Genomic DNA, 22,024 nt, shown 5'->3' with positions numbered 1-22,024 from the left:
AAAATAGGGGAAAATATGGAAAATTTTCCCTAAGCTTAGAAATGATATTTGCAAGGTTATAAAAGCTTTAGAATGTTGTTTGGTTCAATTTATAATTTTTTAAAAGTTGGGAACTTAAGTTGAAAATGACATGTGAAGTTTGGATAAATTTGTATAAAAGGAACTTGAATGGTTAACTTGAAGTGTTGAGGTTAACATTTATGTTGTGACATGAAATTAGTGTTGAATGAGCGCCAAAATATTTTTAGGAATTTATTTTCTAATTTGTGCCTATGTTATTAAGATTATAACATGTGGTTTGAAATGTGTATGTTTTGTAAATGGTGTCCATTTAGATTATTATTGAAATCAAGATCAGACAATATTAAAGCTAAGGAGAAGCTTAAGGATGAATGTGAATTTCTAAGGGAAGTTTGCAAGCTAAGGACACTAGGTGAGTGCATATTTAATTTGTATTTATGTTATGTTCTTTGTGTCTCCTAATGTCGTGTACTTTTTTATTCATGCATATATGTTCATTTGGTAAGGTAATAGAATTATAGAACAAGATAAGGCCTAATGATGAGTGTTCTAAAATGATATTATTTGCTTGTTAAATATTCGATCTTAAGGATTTATTGTTGTTGAATTGGTTGTGTTATGCGTATTTTCGTGTAGGATCTATCTTTCCAGAATTAGTGGTAAAAAGGGCACATTCTGCATTTTTTTATTATTTGGTCATGGATGGAGACATGGGCACGACTCTGGGCATGACACGGTCTGATGTGGCAGTTCCTAGAAGGTCCAGTCAACAGTATTTTTCTAGAAGATTTAGCCAATGCCTCCTGGAAGGTGGATGGACAGAGATATCTTAGGAGATTTATTTTTAAATTTTAAAGGATTCATTTTTATTTGATTTTAAGTTTTATTTTTAAACATGTTAAGTATGAGTTTTTTCATGCTTAGCTAATTTTCTCATAAGCCGAGAGCTTAAACGATGACTCAATTCCAACGTGAGAATTGAAAAGCACCTTGATAACTTTGGAATATCTCTCTTAATCTCTACTCTTATTTTCAAAATCAAAACAATTTTCAAAATCAAGATTGACTTTGGTCAAGATGTTGTTGCGATTAAATGTGTGGGAGGAATGATCGGCTTATTAAAAGCACATTGGACTTCTTAGGAATACACTTGGCGATATTGCCCTGCAAAAGGGAATTGAGATCGGAATTAGTCGTTATTGAAAAAACAATCCAAGTCAGTCTTCACGAACTTAAACGGTTATTGATCTACGACAATTGATGTTGATCAAATCAATTTCTGAAGCCAAAATAAAAGCTTTCCTTGGGTATTTTGTATACAAAGAAGAGTCATGAGGATTGCCCTTGTAGACAAATTAACCAACGTGAATCTCGAAGGAAAAATCTAATTCGATGATCCGAAGGAAATTGAGTCAAAGTGAGACTTGATGTTATTTTTACCATATTCATTTTCAACCTTCAATTTTTATTTTTTTATTTTTCTTTAAATCACTTTTTATTAGTTAATCATTTTTACCAAAACCCCCTTTTTTTACTACTTATCGCTTGGTTTAAGAAATTTAAATAGAAATTTGGAATTTTCTAACTCCCTGCAGATCGACCCTTACATCTCTTTAATACATATTTCTTTCTTATATATTACTGAGAAGAAAGAAATTATTTTGACATCAAAACGATAGTTGTCAAATTGACGCCGTTACTGGGGACTTTGCCAAAGTTACTAATTTTTGTTTGCTTTTGATTTATGACTAAGACAAACCCGAGTGAATTAGTGGAGTACAACCCAGAATTCAAAGCCAGATATCGGAGACTTCACACATAGACACTTTGAGAAAAAAGGAGACAAAATTCAAATCCAGAATCGAATTCAGAATCAAGTTGAAGCAAAGTATTCAATATCGAACCAAATTCGATGGCTGATCCTACTATCATAGTTTTAGACAGCTCCTACGGAACAAGGGCCTTTGTGCATTGATTTTCCCCAAGCCGAAACTCCATACTAGTTAAGAACTTTCCTTATTCATCTCCTCCCTACCTTCCACGAATTACCAAACGATAATCCACATAAACATCTCACGAAATTTCTCGTGGTCTACTCCAGCATGAGATCAAAGGGAGTAACTGAGGACCAAATCAAACTTAGATCTTTTCCTTTTTCCTTAGCCGAATCAGCTAAGGAGTGGTTATTTTATCTACCCCCAAATTCTATTACTACATGGGCTCAAATGAAACCTTTTTCTTGACAGGTTTTTCCTGCGGTGAAAGCAAGTGAGTTATAAAGAATAATACTTGGAATCAAACAACTTGATGGAGAGTCACTTTATGACTTCTAGGAGAGATTTAAAAAATTATGTGCTAGTTGGCCACAACATGGATTAACCGAACAAACACTCTTTCAATATTTTTATGAATGACTAACTCCCCTAGAAATGAAGATGATCGATGCTGCCAGCAGAGGAGCTTTGGTGAACATGACTCTACTGAGGCTAGGGATTTATTTTCCAAAATGGCCACAAATTCTCAACAGTTCCACCCAACTAATAAACCTCCTCGAAGGGTTCATGAGATAAGTTCATCTTCTTTAGAAAGTATGATAGATAAATTAACTGAAGTAGTCAACTCTTTTGTTGCAGGAAAGATAGGACCCAACAAATTATGTGGAATATAAGCATTACCTTATCATAAAAAAAAGGATGTCCACTGATTCAAGGTGATACAACAACTCAAGTTAATGCAGTGGGGAACTTTCCAGGACCTCCCCATATGGCTTATAATCCCTATAGCAACACTTACAACCCAGATGGAGGGATCATCCAAATTTCAGTTACGCCCAAAACTCAAGGCCAAATCAAGCTTATCAACCAAGGCCACCTCCACCACCCCCACAGCCGCAGAAGACATTGTTAGAGTTAATTGTTGAAAGATTAACTCTTTCACATGAAAAGTTCCAAATGCGTACTGAAGCCCACTTATAAGAGGTAGACAAGCAGATAAGCTATATGGCTCAGACTGTGGGATGCTTAGAATCAAAAGGTAAACTCCCATCTCAAACTGAGGTCAATCCAAGGGATAATGTCAGTTCCATCACTCTTCAAAGTGGTACAGTGATTGCACAACCTTTTCCAAAAGATGAAGCAATCCAAAAAGGAAATAAGACGGCTGACTCAGGATCATAGAAGAAGAGTAATGAAGTACAAATAGATCCAACGCCATCTCCCTATGACGTGCCACCACCTTTTCCATCGAGGTTAGTAAAAAGAGATAAACAAGTTAAGGAAAAGGAAATACTAGACGTATTTCGGAAGGTGGAAATCAATATACCTCTTCTTTTGGTTATCCGAAAGGTTTCAAGATATGCCTGAGTTTTGAAAGACCTATGCCCAACGAAGAGAAAACTACCCGGAACGAGAAGGTAAATCTAGGAGAACATGTCTCAGCTGTATTCCAACAAAAGTTGCCACCAAAATTGAAAGACAAGATATGTTCACAATACCCTGTAAAATTGGTAAAGATATAATTAAGCAAGCCATGTGTAATCTTGGGGCCTCTATTAATGTGATACCTCTTTATGTTTATAATATGATAACTAAAGAGCCCTTGAAGGGTACAAAAATATCAATTCAGCTTGCCAACAGATCTGTCATTTACCCGAAATAACTCTTGGAAAATATGCTGGTGGAGGTAAATGACTTAATATTTCCCGCTGACTTTTATGTAATTGACATAGAGAATGATCGCACCAACACTTCTTCTGATATTCTATTGGGGCGTCCATTTCCTATTACATCGCACAAAAAAATTGAATTAAGAAGCAGGATTTTAACCATGGAGTTTGATGCTAAGATCGTTAAATTTGATGTGTATAAGAAAATGAAACACACAGACAAAATGAAAAGCATAAATTATGTTGGTATTATTGATCCTTTGGAAAATGATTTGTAGAAACTAATTTTTATTTTGATCTATGCAGGAAGTTAGAAAATCATGATGAGGAAATCAGGAAGTTGAAAAAAAACAATTTCAGATTGTGCCGATTTAAAATTTATTCTAAGTCTAAAGTTCTTCCTTTTTTTTGTAGGCACCTGAGATAGAACTGAAACAAATGTCGAAAAACTTAAAGAGTGCCTTTTTAGGAGAAAATGCTACTTCACTGGTTATTTTGGATAAGCTTTCAAAGCTAAAAAAGATCTGAAGAATAACATATGTGAATGCCAAATTCTACAAGGAGAAAATAAAAGAATTATACAATCGTAGAATTTCTCATAAGGAAATTCTAAGTTGGAAAAATCTTATGAAGAATTTGTTAGAACCTGTAGTCTGAACTAGGTCGTCGAGCTAATGACATTAAACAAAACCGCTTCATGGAAGGCAACCCATTATTTTTAATTTCGTTGCACTTTTATTTTTAGTTTGTTTTATTTCGGCTATGAATAATTCATTTAATTATTATTTTTATTTTCAGAAACAAAATGTTTTTAATCAAGCTTAAACGATGACGATTTGCAAAATTTATATTCGAACACTGCAAAATTCGGTCCCTAAGTAGTAGCACCTATCGCGCAGAACGATGGAATAGTTTTCCCAACACTATGCATGTCGTTTCATTAAATGACGCAACTTAGAATCTTCTCTTGAAGGCCGACACATTTTAACCAAACCCAAAAAATATCTATATTTTTGCTGCCCGTTATAAGACATTCTGCCACCGCACAGTTTCACCCCTACTCTTCTTTTTTTCCCTTGACCGCAGGCCCCACTACTCTCCTCATCACTCTCCTTTTAAATTTTAAACAGCAATTTCACCCAAATTAAAATACCCTCCCACGTTCCCTGTTCAACAAAAAAATCCAAAGTCTCAACTCCTTCATCTTCCTTAAACCATACCCATCGCCCCTTTTCTACCCATCACCGGCCTTACCGTCAGTTTCCATTACATCGTCCGAAAACTTCGTCGTGCTTCCAGCTGCTCCTCTCCACAATGGTTCGCACACGAGGAACCAACAAAACAATGATACCGAGGACTGCACCAAACACTCCACCCGCGTCGTACCATTCGACGTTTGCACCCACCGCCTCTCTCCATCCCAGACCAAGTACTGTTTGTCGTCCATCTCCATAGCGCTCACCATCTCCATCATTCCAGTCCATGCCAACCATGGCCACTTATTCCCCTCGTCCACTCCTGAAGTAAATTCTGATCCTATTTTTGTTCAGCCGTTACTAATGTACCAACCAGTTTATGGGTTTACAAAAGATTTAGATGTCGGTTTTCCACTAAAGTCACCACTTGACCATGCTTCTAGTTCACGACATCATTCCGAGCAGCCCACTTTAGTGTCCCAGCACCTCTCGCCGCAGCCGTGGCTGTGATCGACAGTAAATCCAGGAGTACTCTATTTCTTCTCTTGTACTTTAATTTTATGTTCTGGGGAAAAATGCTTTAAGTGAGGGGGAGTAGAGTCTAGGTTTATTTTCCCTTTCTTATCTCTATGTTTTGATGCTAGTATATGTTGATTGGATTTATGAAAAGTTCCATTTAATTCTTTTGTCTTGTTGAATGTTTTTTGTATGTCATGCTTATTTGGGAAAACATAATTGTTTAGGTTAGAATAATCTTGATAGTGAATAGCATGAATAGTGATCAAGTTTGATTCATTGTGATATTCCATGATTTTGTTGGTTGAAATGTGCTTAGCTCAATGCATGCAAACAATTTGGTGAGATTTATTGAGTGTGTCAAATTTGACATTAGTACTCTAGAAATTGCATTTTAAACACTGTCGAGATTACACATTGACATGATGCTTAAAAATGATTTGGGCACCTTAGGATTAACCACTTTGCTTTCCCCACTAAAATTGCCTACCCATGCGTTTTCCCCTAGTTAACCACTCTTGAGCCTATTTCCATTCTTTGTTTTCAACATATTCATAAACTCGAGCCTTTTTATTTTATCCCTATTTTCTACCATTTTCAGGACAAGTGAACAATTTATCAGTGTATGATCATGCTCCATAAATAGGAGAATTTTTTATATGTTAGATATGAAGTCATGTGAAAAAAAAATTCTTTTTTGTTTCGAAAAGATACAACAACAGTTTAAAAAAGGAAAACAAAAAGAAAAAAAGAAGTTGTTCGAAGAAAAAAATAAAAAATTAGAAAAAGTGGAAAAACAAAACAACATCAAAAGTACGGATCAATCAAATTCAATTTGAAAGGAAATGTGTTGTTTGATGGTATTGTGTCTTTAATCTTGTTGTACTTAGTCGACTGTTGGAGTATTACTTATTATTTATAGTTCCTTGTGTTGAATTTTTATCCATATATTTAGCCTTATTCCCACTTTTACCTAAGCCCTGTTACAACCAATAAAAGAACCTTTGATTTATGCATCTTGTTATTATTAGTAGTGGAGATTTTATTTACTTGCAGGCTTATGGTAATTTTGTTTTGGTTATGACATTGAGCAATTTGATACCCCAAACACATTGAGTAATTTGAGCGAATCCTGGTAAAGTGTTGAGTTATGGGCATTGAGATTGATGAATGAATGGATGTTACAATTATATTTAGCTTGTTCCAATTGGTGATGTTCAATTGATTGGTGTCTTAACTTGGATGATTATTTTGGTCTCTACCTTGCTTCCTCGAATGTGAGACTTGATAAAGGAAGGGAAATGAAGTTGTTGACTGATTTGATTATATCATACTTGAGGTCAAGCATGAGATAAGTGAGGGGGATTTTGATGAGTGTTCTAAATCGATATTATTTTCTTGTTAAATCTTCGATCTTATGGATTTATTGTTGTTGATTTGGTTGTGTTATGCTTATTTCTGGGCATGATCTAACTTTCCAGAATAAATAGTCAAAAGGGTGCATTCTGCATTTTTTTATTATTTGGTCACGGCAAGAAACATGGGCACTACTCTGGGCATGATACGGTCTGATGTGGCATTTTTTTAAAAAGATCCAGTCAGCAGCAGTTTTCTAGAAGATCTAGTCAACGCCTTCTGGAAGGTGAACGGGCAGAGATATCTTAGGAGATTTATTTTTAAATTTTAAAGTTTGAATTTGGAAAACATTTGGAATTATCTTTAGGATTATTTTTATTTTAATTTCTATGTTTATCTCTAAGGTTTTAGAGGCTATAAATACCCTCTTGGGGTAAGCCTAAATACACAACTCAAAATTTACTCTTCTTCTTCTTCTTTCTAGTTTTATAAAGTTCTTTCTTTTCTTTTCAAGTTTTCATTTTTATTTTATTTTACTTTTAATTTTTAAACATGCTAAGTATGACTTTTGTCATGCTTAGCTAATTTTCTCATAAGCCGAGAGCTTAAGTGATTAATCAATTCCAATGTGAGAATTGAAAGGCTATAAATACCCTCCTGGGGTAAGCCTAAACACACAACTCAAAATTTACTCTCCTTCTTCTTCTTTCTAGTTTTATAAAGTTCTTTCTTTTCTTTTCAAGTTTTCATTTTTATTTTATTTTACTTTTAATTTTTAAACATGCTAAGTATGACTTTTGTCATGCTTAGCTAATTCTCTCATAATCCGAGAGCTTAAGTGATTACTCAATTCCAATGTGAGAATTGAAAAGCACCTTAATAACTTCGGAACATTTCTCTCAATCTCTGCGCTTATTTTCAAAATCAAATATTGACTTTGGTCAAGATGTTGTAGCGATTAGATATGTTGAAGGAAGGAACGGATTATTGAAAGCACATTCGACTTCCTGGGAACACACTTGGCGAGATTGCCATGCCAAGAGGGAATTGAGATTATAATTAGTAGTTATTAAAACAATAATCCATGTCAGTCTTCACGAACTTAACGATTATTGATCTACGACAATTGATATTGATCAGATCAATTTCTGAAGCTGGAATCAAAGATTGCCTTGGGTATTCGGTATAAAAGAAGAGTCAAGAAGATTTCCCTTGTAGACAAAGTAACTGACGTGAATCCCGAAGGAAAATTCTAATTCGATGATCCGAAGGAAATTTAGTCAAAATGAGGCTTGAGGTTGTTTTTACCATATTCATTTTCAACTTTCAACTTTTATTTTTTATTTTTCTTTAAATCATTTTTTATTATTTAATTCTTTTTACCAAAACCCTTTTTTTCCTAATTATCATCTGGTTTAAGTAAATCAAACAGAAATTTGGACTGAGAAGAAGGAATTTATTTTAACATCAAAACGACACTTGTCACCTATGGATGTAAATTAGTGAAATCTGGCTAATTTGTGTTTTAAACAGTATGTTTAGAAAATCACCATAAATTCTAAAATATGATTAGAGGATGTTTTTTATTAGTAGTTTCGTTTACAATAAATGGATACTAATTTTGATGAGTATACAAAAAGATATGATTTTTTAATCGATGATAGGTCAGAAAATATGGAAGCGGTTTCTGTTTAAAACTTCTTTAAGTCAACTTTGAAAATTCACTATAAATTGTACAAATTGAACTAGAAGAAGTTTCTTATATGGTTAGATTTTTATTTGAGTTTAGTTTTCAATGGTATAAATAGAATAATTTTTGAGTGTGTATATTAATACAAAATAATATTTCTTTGATGGTAGTGCAAACTACCAGAATATGAAATTGTGATAAATTTTGGGATCGAACCAAATTGAAAGCAAAGGATAAATTAAAGCTTAGTGAGGCTTATACTTTGACTTGTATATAAAGTGTCAAAGTGAGTGCAATGCAAGCATGACATTATACATGAATTCTTTAAACATCATTTGGAAGACTTGCGATGAGTCTACCTTGTTTATATTGGCAAGATATTTATGTAATTTATCATATTTTTTACATGTTTTAAATATGTCAAAAGTTAAATATAAATTGCATTAATCACTATGCATAAATATGATGTATTTCAATGGATGTTAATTTAGGTATGAACTGCCCAAATGCTAAATTATATTGATATACATTGCCATGGATGGAATGAAAATAGACTATATGCCCAAGTAAGTCATTGAGGGACAGGGCATAGTTGGCATGCCATAGAGTCCAGTACTTAGTGTATATAGTGGGCACGACCTTATGTGTCATATTTCGGTTAGCACAAAGGATACCTAGTGTAGATGGTGGGCACGACCTTATGTGTCATATTCGGGTTAGCACTAAAGGATACTTAGTGTATATGGTGGTTACAACCTTATGTGTCATATTCAGGTTAGCATTAAAGGACACCTAGTGCATATGGTGGGCATGAACTTATGTGTCATATTCGGGTTAGAAATTTGGTGCATATTTGACTCGTGTACCTAGGGTCCTCATAGGTTATATTTGGGCTATGGTTTATTGGTTAATAAATGATAAACATCTGAACAAGCTTATGAGCTTTTGGAATGAATGGAAAGTATTTTGGCAAGAAATTTTATTTGTCGTTCATATCATGTTATTATTAGTAGCATGATTGAAATTACAAGTAAAGTGATCATAATGCATTGGATATTCTTACTCATTTACATTTATGTGTTGCATTGCCTTGAATATTTCTATTGATTGTCTCCCTAAGTGTATACTTACCGTGTGATAATTTTCACTCGTTGGTAAAAGATAATAAGAGGAGTAAGAAGTTGACCTTCGCATCAATCATCAAGGAATTTTTACAGGTATCAGTAATACATCCTAGTGTGTTCTAAATTTTCTAGCTGGCATGTATACGAGTAAGAAATATCTACAAATTATTAATATAGTTAATATTAAATATAATTAATAGTACGAATAAATATTATGATATTAAACTATGTTTTAAATATTAATTAATTGGATTTTAAATCAGACAATTTTATTTATTATATGAAATAGAGCAAAACTGCCTGTTACTGATTTGAATTAGAAGTCGAAATATTATATTTAGATATTCTCTGATTAAGCATTTTATAATAAATTTAATATTTGGAACTTGTTAAAGAAACAAAATTTTACCCATTTTGGGTTAAGAAATGTTTGAATAATTAATGTGATATACTTAACTCGTAATAGTACACATTTACAGGTTAAGGGTGTTACAATGACTTATGATGTTATACACATAGAAATGACTTATTATGACTCCTTTAAACTTACATAAGCTTTAAATAACTTCTAAGGGCCTTCGGAAGGCTTAAGAGTGAAGTTGGGATGTCATTTTTGTGCAAAACAAAGTATTTCTGGATTTGAGTATCAGTAATGGATGAATAATACCGATAATATTCTTAGATAGCCAAAACAAGGGGGTTTTGGATTGATAGTATCGATACTCTATTTATAGAATATTTATACTATTCTTCGAGTACCAATACACAAGGGTGGCGTACCGGTACCATCAATAAGTTGCAAATTTCAGAGCCAGATTTATTATCGATACTTGGGGAGTATCGATACCATACAAAGAGGAAGTACCACTTCACTAAGAAAGGGTATTGATATTGATTAATTGCTTCAAACATTGAACCCAAATTTGGTATTGATACCCATGGTAGTATCGATACACTAATAGAGATGTACCGATACTACACAAAAGGGTATCGATAGTACAAGGCTTTCTCAGAACATCGAGTCTAAAATTGGTAACGGTACCAAGGGTGGGTATCAGTACTAAAAGGTCGATACTGATAACGAAGGGCTTAGTATCAGTACCCTCGTACTAAATTGGGCAAGAAGTTTAACTTTTCATTTAATAGTTTAGGAAAGTGGTCTAGAACTGCTAAAAGTACTTTAATAAGCTTACCAGTAAGAATAAAAAATAACTATAGTAAAAAGCATAAGAATATTATGAAGTAAGATGACATAAAACTTATGCCCTTGTGTTAAGCTTGGGAAACAACAAGAACACCCGAGTTACTTTAGTAAGTATGAAGATCATCTTGTTAGACTAGAAATATATGAAAATATCTAAACTAGTGTCAATGCACTTATTTGTTAACTTGGCACATATGTCCTGAGTACTCACAAGGAGTATGTTAGTCAGGTGTACATTTTCGATGCATAAATTATGTATCTCACCCTAGAAACCCGATGGTACCATAGCTAGACTAAGGGGTATGAGTCCGAAGATGCAATAAACTCTCCGATCATACCATGATTCTTACCCCAGAATAAGTGTTATTGTTCTTGTATGCTTATGTCAATATATGATAGCATGCCCGTATGATGAACACATGTAGTATAGAAGAGTTATTAATGTGGTACTAAGGTTGTGAGCTCACCCTTTAGAATTTGTTTTCGTGTGCAGGTTCTTAGGAGGATCATTGAGGAGCTTACTATCCAACTTGTATTACATATCGTTCGAGGCATAGAGTATGTTTTGAGTTTATTTTAGAGGGTATGTACTATTCATAGACATTGTGTATTCAATTTGTAACTCCACTTTTGAAATACTTATTTGATACATTTGGGATGTATTTGGGAGCTTTCCTCTTTTGTAAAACTTATTATACACTTGGTTTCATCTTTGTTATGAATGATGCTATTTTTATTGATGATTTTGATGTCGAATTTAAAGCAAAATTTTTGGTTAGACTCTTTAGTGGTTCCATGTAAAGCTTTAGTCCTTTGATCTCCGAGTTAGATCGGATTAGGGTGTTACATTTAGTGGTATTAGAACATCAGATTCAGTCTTTGTTAGGACCCGTAAGTTAGAGTCAGTAAAAGTTTATGTTTGTACATGCCTCTAGAGTGCCAAGAGTAGTTATATATCTAGAATGATGATAATAACCTCCCATTTCTTTTGAATTACATAAAAATCTATGGTCGATATTTCTCTCCTAATAACAAGGGTAAAATTGAGAGTAAGTCCACTTTAGTTTCTGACTCCATTGGCGAGTTTGTCCCAAACTCCAGATGTAGGGGTGGTCGAGGTTACCTTCTATAGGGACCTAACCTTAGCGCTTAGGCATGTCGTCCATGCTATCCCTAGAGCACCAGCTATTCCATCTGCCCCACAAGCACCAGCAAAATATGAAGATTTGATGCTTCAAGATTAGGGAAGAAGAGGATGATATAAATTAGAAGATAATGATTTGGAAATTTTAATTTATAAGGAAATATGATATAGAAAATAAATGTAGTGTGTACTCATTTAATTGGAAAGGGACCATGGATGAGATGGTAAATAGGATTTATGAAATAATTTTTCCACGATAACTCTCAGTCGATACCTGTTCTGAGCACTATAAATAACCATACAAAAGAAAATAAGGGTACATACATTTTCTCCAAAAAGACTAGACCAGCCGTATTATAACCAAGACCAATATTACCAGAATTATCATCAGCACCTCCGTCTTTAGTTGTTGTGCACTTTTCCAGTCAATAAATATATATTTATTCCGCTACTGTAATGACACAATGTGGCACCGGCAAGGCAGTGTTTGAACCTTGTTGGATTGATTCCTGGTGGATTGAATGTGGTTGTTCAGATAAGACCGTAACATTACTCTGCCTAAAAGATGCGGCATTGCCCAATTCATTTACTGCTTCAGCAATTTTCTCAACGCACTCTATGATTTCCAGCAGAGGTGATGTAACTGAAGCAGCCGGTATAATCTGTAGTAAATCTGCTTCTTCCCACAGGTTTGTTTTGAGCAGGCTTTTGAGATCCTCGGCAGCTTTCTTTGAGCTTTCAATGTGTGTATTAGCCGAGCTTTGTTCGAACCATGTTTAAAAATGTAGTTGCCATTTCCCTCAAAGCTCGGCTATATTCCAGGCTAACCCTTTTGCATGGCTCTTCGATTTTGCCACGGATTTCTGCAGGAGTATACGAGAAATAAAACCACATTTGAATCAGTTGATGAATTATGTTTAAACTTGGTAAGTTATGGTATTTATTATACCTGGATTTTACAGTTAAGGTGGCTGTTAAGAGCTTCAACTTTGTAAGCACAGTCCCGAGTAAGGTTTCCGACTTTGAGGTACATTTTCCATGGATGACGGTACCGGAACGGACCATGACCTCGTTCCCATCTTGCAAAATTAGCCTGCAGGGAGATAATGAACATTGAAATATTGAATAAGTCACTTCACTTAGGGGTATGCTTGTTTCAAAGAAACTAGATTTCGAAAAATAATTTTTGTTAAATGAATTACATTTCTTAGAAAATCATTTTATGTTGTTTGGATGATTTTGTGTAAATCATTTTCTACTGGTTAGTAAATTTTTTAGAAACAATTTATTATAAATATCAGATATAACAAATAATATTATTTAGTAAAAAAATTAATAGCATTATTTTTAAAATATTATAATAATTTATATACTATTATTTATATCAATATTATTATTAAAATATTATTTTATAATAAATAATATAATTTATTATATTATTAAAATACGAATAATATCATATATTATTGTAATATAATTAAATATATTATTGTAATACTGAATAATTTATATTATTACAATTCTTAACAAATATATTTTACTAATGAATATTTTTATTAAAATGATATTGAAATAGTATATTAATATTCAATACATTAAATAATATTAGTTTGAATATTTTTATTTTAAACTGAAACGTTTGAAAAACAACCTATCAAACCGTAAGTCATTTTTCGAAAAATTAATTACAGTGAAATAGATAGACCCTTCAATCAACTAGTTATTTGGCTGATCGCTTACCATAGTTTCTTCGCTGCTTTTAGAAGTTAGAACACTTGTATATCCTTGAAGATATGACTTATTTTTCTCATTGGATTTTTCAGTGAAATATTCATCTCCAAAAGCTGTTTTGATGAAGTCTAAAACATTATTCCATTCTTTAAACGTAAGGAGTATTATTAATTGGTACCTTGAAGAAAATTGCTTAACTTTTCCATGTTTGCAGAGACAGATTTATGGAGATCCTCACCGATCCAAAAGGGGAAAAGGCACATACAAACAATAAGAGAAACGCAGCAACCAACTATGATGGCTAAAAACCTGTCGTGTGCCATTTCTAGCACTTGGTCATCTCGGTAACTCGATATGGATACTAAGCAGAAGGTCAGTATGAATATCAAGTGTCCGTAGGGATATCTTGCCTTCACGGTTGGGATGAATCTCATAAATGTCGTTATCACATCTGCAAAAAGAGACGACGATTAGGAGTGAGTATTTTATCGAGTCGAGTTAAAATATTTTAAGTTATTCGAGTTTACCGTTCTTTTTTATGACTCGAATTTAACCTGATTTTTTTTCGAATTGAGTTGAGTGTCAACAATCTCTAGAGCAGATGTTCAAAAGCACTTAGTGAACACCTCCTCTCTTCCCTAGGTTGTGGGTTATATACCCATTATAAGCAAAATTCCTCTTCCCCCTCCCCTAGGTAGAAATTGTTCAAAAAAAGAAATTCTAGTTGTTCAAGTTTCTATATAAATTTAATTGTAATTATTTCTAGTATTATGATACAAATTGATTCCAATTTTTCGATTTTTTCTAACCACATAATATATATATATATATATAATACTATATAATATATCAAATATAATCTAAAATTATAAAATTTATTTATAATATTATATTTTAAATAAAATATTATGAGATTAAAGTATTGATAAGAGTGTGAAGGACTCAAAGAATTTATGAGAATAAATAATTTGCAAATAATTGTACTTAAAAGAACAAATTGAGTAAAGTACATAGTTAAGAGCTAAATTAAAAAAAAATAGTATATTTTAATAATAAAAAAAGGAATTGATGTTGTGTAGATATTCTGCAGTGGTATAGGTGACTTAAAATGAAAGATGAATTGAAGAAATAAAAAAATCATGAAAATTTTAATGATTAAGTTGAAAAATAGGAAACTTGTTATTAAAAAGAAGAATTAAAAGATATAAGTATTCGTTGATAGTTTAGGAGCATGTCGATCAAATTTAGTAAAAAATGGACTTGAAATGGAAGAATTAAAATAATAAAGAAATCAAAGACTAAATCGTAAAACTATCAAAATACTCAGCAAAATTTTAGGTTTTTCAAGTGACTCAAAATTTTTAAATTTTAACTCTACTCTAACTCGAAATCCGACTCAACAATTCGAGGTGACTTGAATAACCCAACCTGAATAATTAAATTTTTTTTTAAAATAATTTTCCGAGTCGATGCGAATTTTGCTCATCCCTAACCACAATGATTGAGATACTAAAACCATGCAACTGCATGGATGCTTAATATAAATTTATATATATGTGACACAAATCAAACAACCTCTATGGTCAAGGGATTTGTTGTTATCCCTTAAGGTATCGAATTAGAGCACCGTATAAGAAAGGATATAAATGTTCATTGTCAAAAGGTTAAGAGTCTTTGAACATATATTACGTTGTATTCACCCAAGATTCAAGGTCGACCCTGGGCCAAGGTAGGAGGGGCAACAAATTAAAAAAAATTAATATAATATTTTATCTTAATTTTTATAATAAATTTTAAAAACTATAATATAACGAAGCTTATGAATTTATTAAGGTATCAATTTTCATTATTAAATTGTTTATATTAACACTAATAAACTATTTCACTTCCCATAAAACTCTAATTCAATAATTTTTTCAAAATTCTAAACAAAATTGAATCTATTTAATTTTGGTCTTTTCAAATTCTCACAATCAATGCACGTCTTTTCAAATTCTCACGATCAATGCACAAAATCTCTTTCCCAATTTTTCTATATCAATAAAAAAATTTATTAACGTTATTGTTTTCTCTTCAAAATTTAACGGGAAGAAAATTTCAAAATTTAACGGGAAGAAAAAACTTAAGTATAATTAGGCTACTTCTTTTCTCTTCTATATTTCACAATTTCTCTTAAAATTATTACTCACTTTTTAATTTCTCATACTTTAAAGAAATATGTTAAAATTGTTTATATTAATTGTGGTGCTTGAGTCATATTAAAGATTGTTCTTAAAATCATAGGTAAGATCATGTTTCCAAATTCTTTCATTTTGACTTTTATATATTTCCAAATTCTAGGTAATATCGTTCTTTTATTTGTTAGTGCTATAATATGTATTGAGAAAAATATGTTCGAAAACATTGATGTTGACACTATCATCAATGATTATACATCAAGAAATACTTGAATGCAGTATTTTTTATAAGTATGTATGCCTAAATATATTTTTGACATTTCTAATTTTGTAATGAATTATTATTTGTTTAATTTAAAAAAAATTAATAGAAATATTATATTACATATTTATTAAATTTCTTTCAAATCAGGGGACCAATTTTAGTTTCGTCTCAAGCCATGAAATAGTCAGGACCGACCCTGCCTAGATTTATCGTGGTAAAAAAGGAATTTATATATGTGATATTTTTACCTATAATGAAGACAAAAGTTGCTACCAAGATGGGCTTCCCTTTCCTTCCGGAAAGAGTTGATGAACAGTGAGCTCCAACGCCCAGGGCACCCGCTACCAACGTCGCCAACATCCTATTTAAACCTTTTCCAAGTGTTGCACCTGCACAATTTTAAACAAAACTATGAGATTAGCGTAAAGTTTCCAACAAGTTAAAACATGGAAAATCAAAACATCAATCCAAAAATATTTTCGAAGACGGATACCTTCAATAAAATAAATATCTAATCGAAAGAAATTTAGACTACCAACGGAGATTTCAAAGGCAAGAACAACAGTCAGTACAACCCACAATGCACCCTCTTGCCCAAAACCATCATAGAGTGGGTAAAAGTAGTATAACAATAAAACAAGCGAAACAGCTAGTCCAACTTTTAGGGAACGGACTATTCTCCTTGGATCATCTTGTCCCTGTTTCTTCGTCTTGCTTGCGATCTTCATTGTTTTGTCACAAAATTTGCTTGGAAATGCCTTAACCCATTGGCACCCAATAGTTGTGGCTCCGTGTGGAGATGTCACTGCTTCCATTTGATATATATATTTTTCAGAAATGAGGGACAACACTTGAGATCGAAGAGTGAATCAACCAAGGGTATATATGGAGGGAATAACTCCAACTCTTCGACACTGTTGAAGAAAGGTGAAGACCGACAATACCTAGTACAATGAATAATTGAGAAATGTGAACTAACACATGAGAAATCCAATGGGGTCAAATAAGGGTAGCCAGATAATATATACCAACAAGCAGCACCACGATGTGCGTATATATTAGTGGCATATATAAAATTAAAAAATGAGTTCCAAAATTTTACTATTTTATTTCTTAAGAAAAATGTTAATGTAAATTTCTTTATTTTTTCATTGTCTTTAATATATTAAACTAGATTTAAAAACATTTTTTTTTCAAAATAATAGATATACAATTAAATATAGTTAATACTATATTTAAATATTATTAATATTGTTAGATATAATTAATAGTACGAATAAATATTATGATATTAAACTATGTTTTAAATATTATTTAATTGGATTTTAAATCAAACAGTTTTATTTATTATATGAAATAGTGTAAAATTGCCTTTTACTGTCTGAAACCGAGTTTGAATTAGAAGTCAAAATATTATATTTTGATTTTCTCTGATTAAGAATTTTATAATACATTTTAAAATTTGGAACTTGTTAAAGAAACACAATTTTACCCATTTTGGGTTAAAAAATGTTTGAATAATTAATGTGACATATTTAACTCGTAATAATACACATATACGGATTAAGAGTGTTACAATGACTTATGATGTTATACACATAGAAATGATTATTATGACTCCTTTAAACTTACATAAGCTTCAAATTATGTTTAAGGGCCTTAGGAAAGCTAAAGAGTGAAGTTGGGGTGTCTGTTTCAAGTATAACAAAGTATTTATGGGTTTGAGTATAGGTAATGGGTGAATAATACCGATAGTATTCTTTAGATAGCCAAAACAAGGGGTTTTGGCTTGGTAGTATCGGTACTATATTCATAGAATATTTATACTATTCTTCGGGCATCAATATGCAAGGGTGGCGTACCGGTACCATCACTAAGTTGCAAATTTCAGAGCCAAATTTATTATCAGTACTCGGGGAGTATCGATACCATACAAAGAAATACCACTACCCTAAGCAAAGGTATTGATATTGATTAATTGCTCCAAACATTGAACCCATATTTGGCATTGATACCCATGGCAGTATCGGTACGTTAATAGAGATCTACTGATACTCCAAATAAGGGTATAGGTAGTACAAGGCTTTCTTAGAACATCGAGTCTAAAATTGGTATCGATACCAAGGGTGGCTATCGATACTATACCGATATTGAAGGACTTAGTATTAGTACCCTCGTACTAAATTGGGCAAGAAGTTTAACTTTTCGTTTAAGAATTTAAGAAAGGGGTCTAGAACTACTAAAACTACTCTAATAAGCTTACCAGTAAGAATAACAAATAACTATATTAAAAAGTATGAGAATATTATGAAGTAAGATGACATAAAACTTATGCCCTTATGTGAAGCTCGCGAAACAACAAGAACACCCGAGTTACTTTAGTAAGTATGAATATCTTCTTGTTAGACTAGAAATATATGAATATATCTACACTAGTGTCAATGCACTTATTTGCTAACTTGACACAGACGTCCTGAGTACACACAAGGAGTACGTTAGTCGGGTGTACATTTTCGATGCAGAAATTATGTATCTCACCCTAGATACCCGATGGTACCATAGATAGACTAGAGGGGTATGAGTCTGAAGATGCAATAAACCCTCTGAGCATACCATGATTCCTACCCCAAATAAGTGTTATTGTTCTTGTATGCTTATATCAATATATGATAGCATGCGCGTATGATGAAATCGTGTAGTATAGTTGACTTATTAGTCCGATACTGAGGTTGTGAGCTCACCATTTAGAATTTGTTTTGGTGTGCAGGTTATTTGGAGGATCGTTGAGGAGCTTATTTCCCAACTTGTATTCCATATTGTTCGAGGCATAGAGTATGTTTTGAGTTTATTTTAGAGGGTATGTACTTTTCATATACCATGTGTATTCAATTTATAAATCCACTTTTGAAATACTTATTTGATACATTTGGAATGTATTTCAGAGCTTTCCTCTTTTGTAAATCTTATTATACACTTGGTATCGTTTTTGTTATGAATGATGCTATTTTATGATGATTTTGATGTCGAATTTAAAACAAAATTTTGGTTTAGACACTTTGGTGGTTCTGTGTAATGCTTTAGTCCTTTGTTCTCCGGGTCAGATCGGATTAGAGTGTTATATTTAGTGGTATTAGAAGTTCAGGTCCAGTCATTGTTAGGACCCGTAGGTTAGAGTTAGCAAAAGTTTATATTTGTACATGCCTCTAGATTGTCAAGAGTATCTATATATCTAGAATGATGATAATAACCTCATGTTTCTTTTGAATTACATAAAAATCTATGGTCGATAATTTTGCTCCTAATAACGAGGATAAAAAATGAGAGTCGAGCCTCTTTAGTTGACGACACCAATGACGAGTTTGTCCCAAACTCCAGATGTAGGGGTGGTCGAGGTGACCTTCTATAGGGACCAAACCTTAGCACCTAGGCATGTCGTCCATGCTATCCCTAGAGCACCAGCTACTCCACCTGCCCCACAAGCACCAGTAAAATATGAAGATTTGATGCTTTAATATTAGGGAAGAAGAAGAAGAGATAAACTAGAAGATAAGGATTTGGAAATTTTAATTTATAAGGAAATATTATATAGAAAATAAATGTAATGTGTACTCATTTAATTGGAACGAGACCATGGATGAGATGGTAAATAGGATTTATGAAATAATTTCTCCACGATAACTCTCAATTGACACCTGTCCTGAACACTATAAATAACCATACAACAGAAAATAAGGTTACATACACTTTCTCTAAAAAGACTAGACCAACAATACTATAACCAAGACCAATACTACCAGAATTATCATCAGCACCACCGTCTTCAGTTGTTGTGCAGTTTTCCAGTCAATATATATGTATATATATTTATTTATTCCGCTACTGTAATGACACAATGTGGTCCCGGCAAGGCAGTGTTTGAACCCTGTTGGATTGATTCCTGGTGGATTGAATGTCGTTGTTCAGATAAGACCGTAACATTACTCTGCCTAAAAGATGCGGCCTTGCCCAATTCATTTACTGCTTCAGCAATTTTCTCAACGCACTCTATGATTTCCAGAAGAGGTAATGTAACTGAAGCAGCCGGTATAATCAGTAGTAAATCTGCTTCTTCTCACGGGTTTGTTTTGAGCAGGCTTTTGAGATCCTCGGCAGCTTTCTTTGAGCTTTCAATGTGTGTATTAGCCGAGCTTGTTCGAACCATGTTTAAAAATGTCGATGCCATTTCCCTCAAAGCTCGGCTACATTCCAGGCTAACCCTTTTGCATGGCTCTTCGATTTTGCCACGGATTTTAAACTTGGTAAGTTATGGTGTTTATTATACCTGGATTTTACAGTTAAGGTAGTTGTTAAGAGCTTCAACTTTGTAAGCACAGTCCTGAGTAAGGTTTCCGACTTTGAGGTACGTTTTCCATGGATGACGGTACCGGAACTGACCATGACCTGGTTCCCATCTTGCAAAATTAGCGTGCAGGGAGATAATGAACATTGAAATATTGAATAAGTCACTTCACTTAGGGGTCCGCTTATTTCACGTGAAATAATTTTTGGTAAATGAATTACATTTCTTAGAAAACAATTTCTGAAAATCATTTTATGATGTTTGGATGATTTTGTATAAAACATTTTCTACTGGTTAGTAAATTTTTTAGAAACAATTTATTCCTATCAGATATAATAAATAATATTATTTACTAAAAATAATAGCACTTTGTCATCTCGGTAACTCGATATGGATACTAAGCAGGTCAGTATGAATATCAACAGTCCGTAGTCATATCTTGCCTTCACGGAATGGACCATAACCTGGTTCCCATCTTGCAAAATTAGCCTGCAGGGAGATAATGAACATTGAAATATTGAATAAGTCACTTCACTAGGATTCCGCTTGTTTCACGGAAACTGGATTTCGAAAAATAATTTTTGTTAAATGAATTACATTTCTTACAAAACTATGAGATTAGATTAAAGTTTCCAACAAGTTAAAACGATGGAAAATCAAAGCATTGATCCAAAAAAAAATCAAATAAAATTCAAAGACAGACACCTTTAATAAAATAAATAACAAATCGAAAGAAATTTAGATTATCAACATAGAATTCAAAGACAAGAACAACAGTCAGTACATCCCACAATACACCCTCTTGCTCAAAACCATCATAGAGTGGGTCAAAGTAGTAGAACAATGAAACAAGCGAAACAGCTAGTCCAACTTTTAGGGAACGGACTATTCTCCTTGGATAATCTTGTGCCAGTTTCTTCGTCTTCCTTGCGATCTTCATTGTTTTGTCACAAAATTTGCTTGGAAATGCCTTAACCCATTGGCACCCACTAGTCATGGCTCCGTGTGGAGATGTCACTGCTTCCATTTGATATATATATATTTTTCCGAAATGAGGGACAACACTTGAGATATAAAGAGTGAATCAACCAAGGCTATATATGGAGGGAATAACTCCCAACTCTTCGACACTGTTGAAAAAAGGTGAAGACCGACAATACCTAGTACAATAAATAATTGAGAAATGTGAACGAACACATGAAAAATCCAATGGGGTCAAATAAGGGTAGCCAGATAATATATACCAACAAGCAGCACCACGATATGCTTATATATTAGTGGCAGATCTAAAATTAGAAAATGGGGTCCAAAATTTTACTATTTTATTTCTTAAGAAAAATGTTAATGTAAATTTCTTTATTTTTTTCATTGTCCTTAATATATTAAACTAGATTTAATAACTTTTTTCAAAATAATAGATATACAATTAAATACCATAGATCCATGTATATATATATATATATATATATATATATATGAAATTATTATAAACTTGAGGTCAATACCTATAACCTTGGTCAACCTAAAAGCTGCAAAGTCATTCATCTGATGCATATATGAAATTATTATAAACTTTAGGTCAATATCTATAACCTTA

The 22,024-nt window shown here is 32.7% G+C and overlaps 1 protein-coding gene across 1 annotated transcript; it reads right to left on the bottom strand.

The window, feature by feature from the left end:
- Window positions 1-12,355: 12,355 nt before the first annotated feature.
- LOC120121930 (aluminum-activated malate transporter 2-like) lies at window positions 12,356-16,816 on the bottom strand. The gene is made up of 7 exons (XM_039141199.1): window positions 16,624-16,816; window positions 16,337-16,477; window positions 13,825-14,097; window positions 13,656-13,774; window positions 12,865-13,008; window positions 12,744-12,778; window positions 12,356-12,674 (listed from the first exon to the last, which is right to left on the bottom strand). The coding sequence occupies exons 1-7, from the start codon at window positions 16,814-16,816 to the stop codon at window positions 12,356-12,358; spliced, it is 1,224 nt and encodes a 407-aa protein (XP_038997130.1).
- Window positions 16,817-22,024: the final 5,208 nt, after the last annotated feature.

This window comes from Hibiscus syriacus, unplaced genomic scaffold (assembly GCF_006381635.1).
Source record: "Hibiscus syriacus cultivar Baekdansim isolate YM2019G1 unplaced genomic scaffold, ASM638163v2 tig00110383_pilon, whole genome shotgun sequence".
NCBI lineage: Eukaryota > Viridiplantae > Streptophyta > Magnoliopsida > Malvales > Malvaceae > Hibiscus > Hibiscus syriacus.
The sequence above is the reverse complement of the archived record's forward strand: the minus strand, read 5'-3'. Positions and strand labels throughout refer to the sequence as shown.

What these genes read in the sequence shown, in the direction of transcription:
- LOC120121930 (XM_039141199.1), bottom strand. Translation starts at nt 16,816, where the DNA reads ATGAAGATCGCAAGCAAGACGAAGAAACAGGGACAAGATGATCCAAGG. An exon ending in GTTAAGCAATTTTCTTCAAG is followed by an intron (nt 13,775 to 13,824) that starts GTACCAATTAAT and finishes ATAATGTTTTAG; the next exon opens with ACTTCATCAAAACAGCTTTT. An exon ending in ACCTTAACTGTAAAATCCAG is followed by an intron (nt 12,779 to 12,864) that starts GTATAATAAATA and finishes ATACTCCTGCAG; the next exon opens with AAATCCGTGGCAAAATCGAA.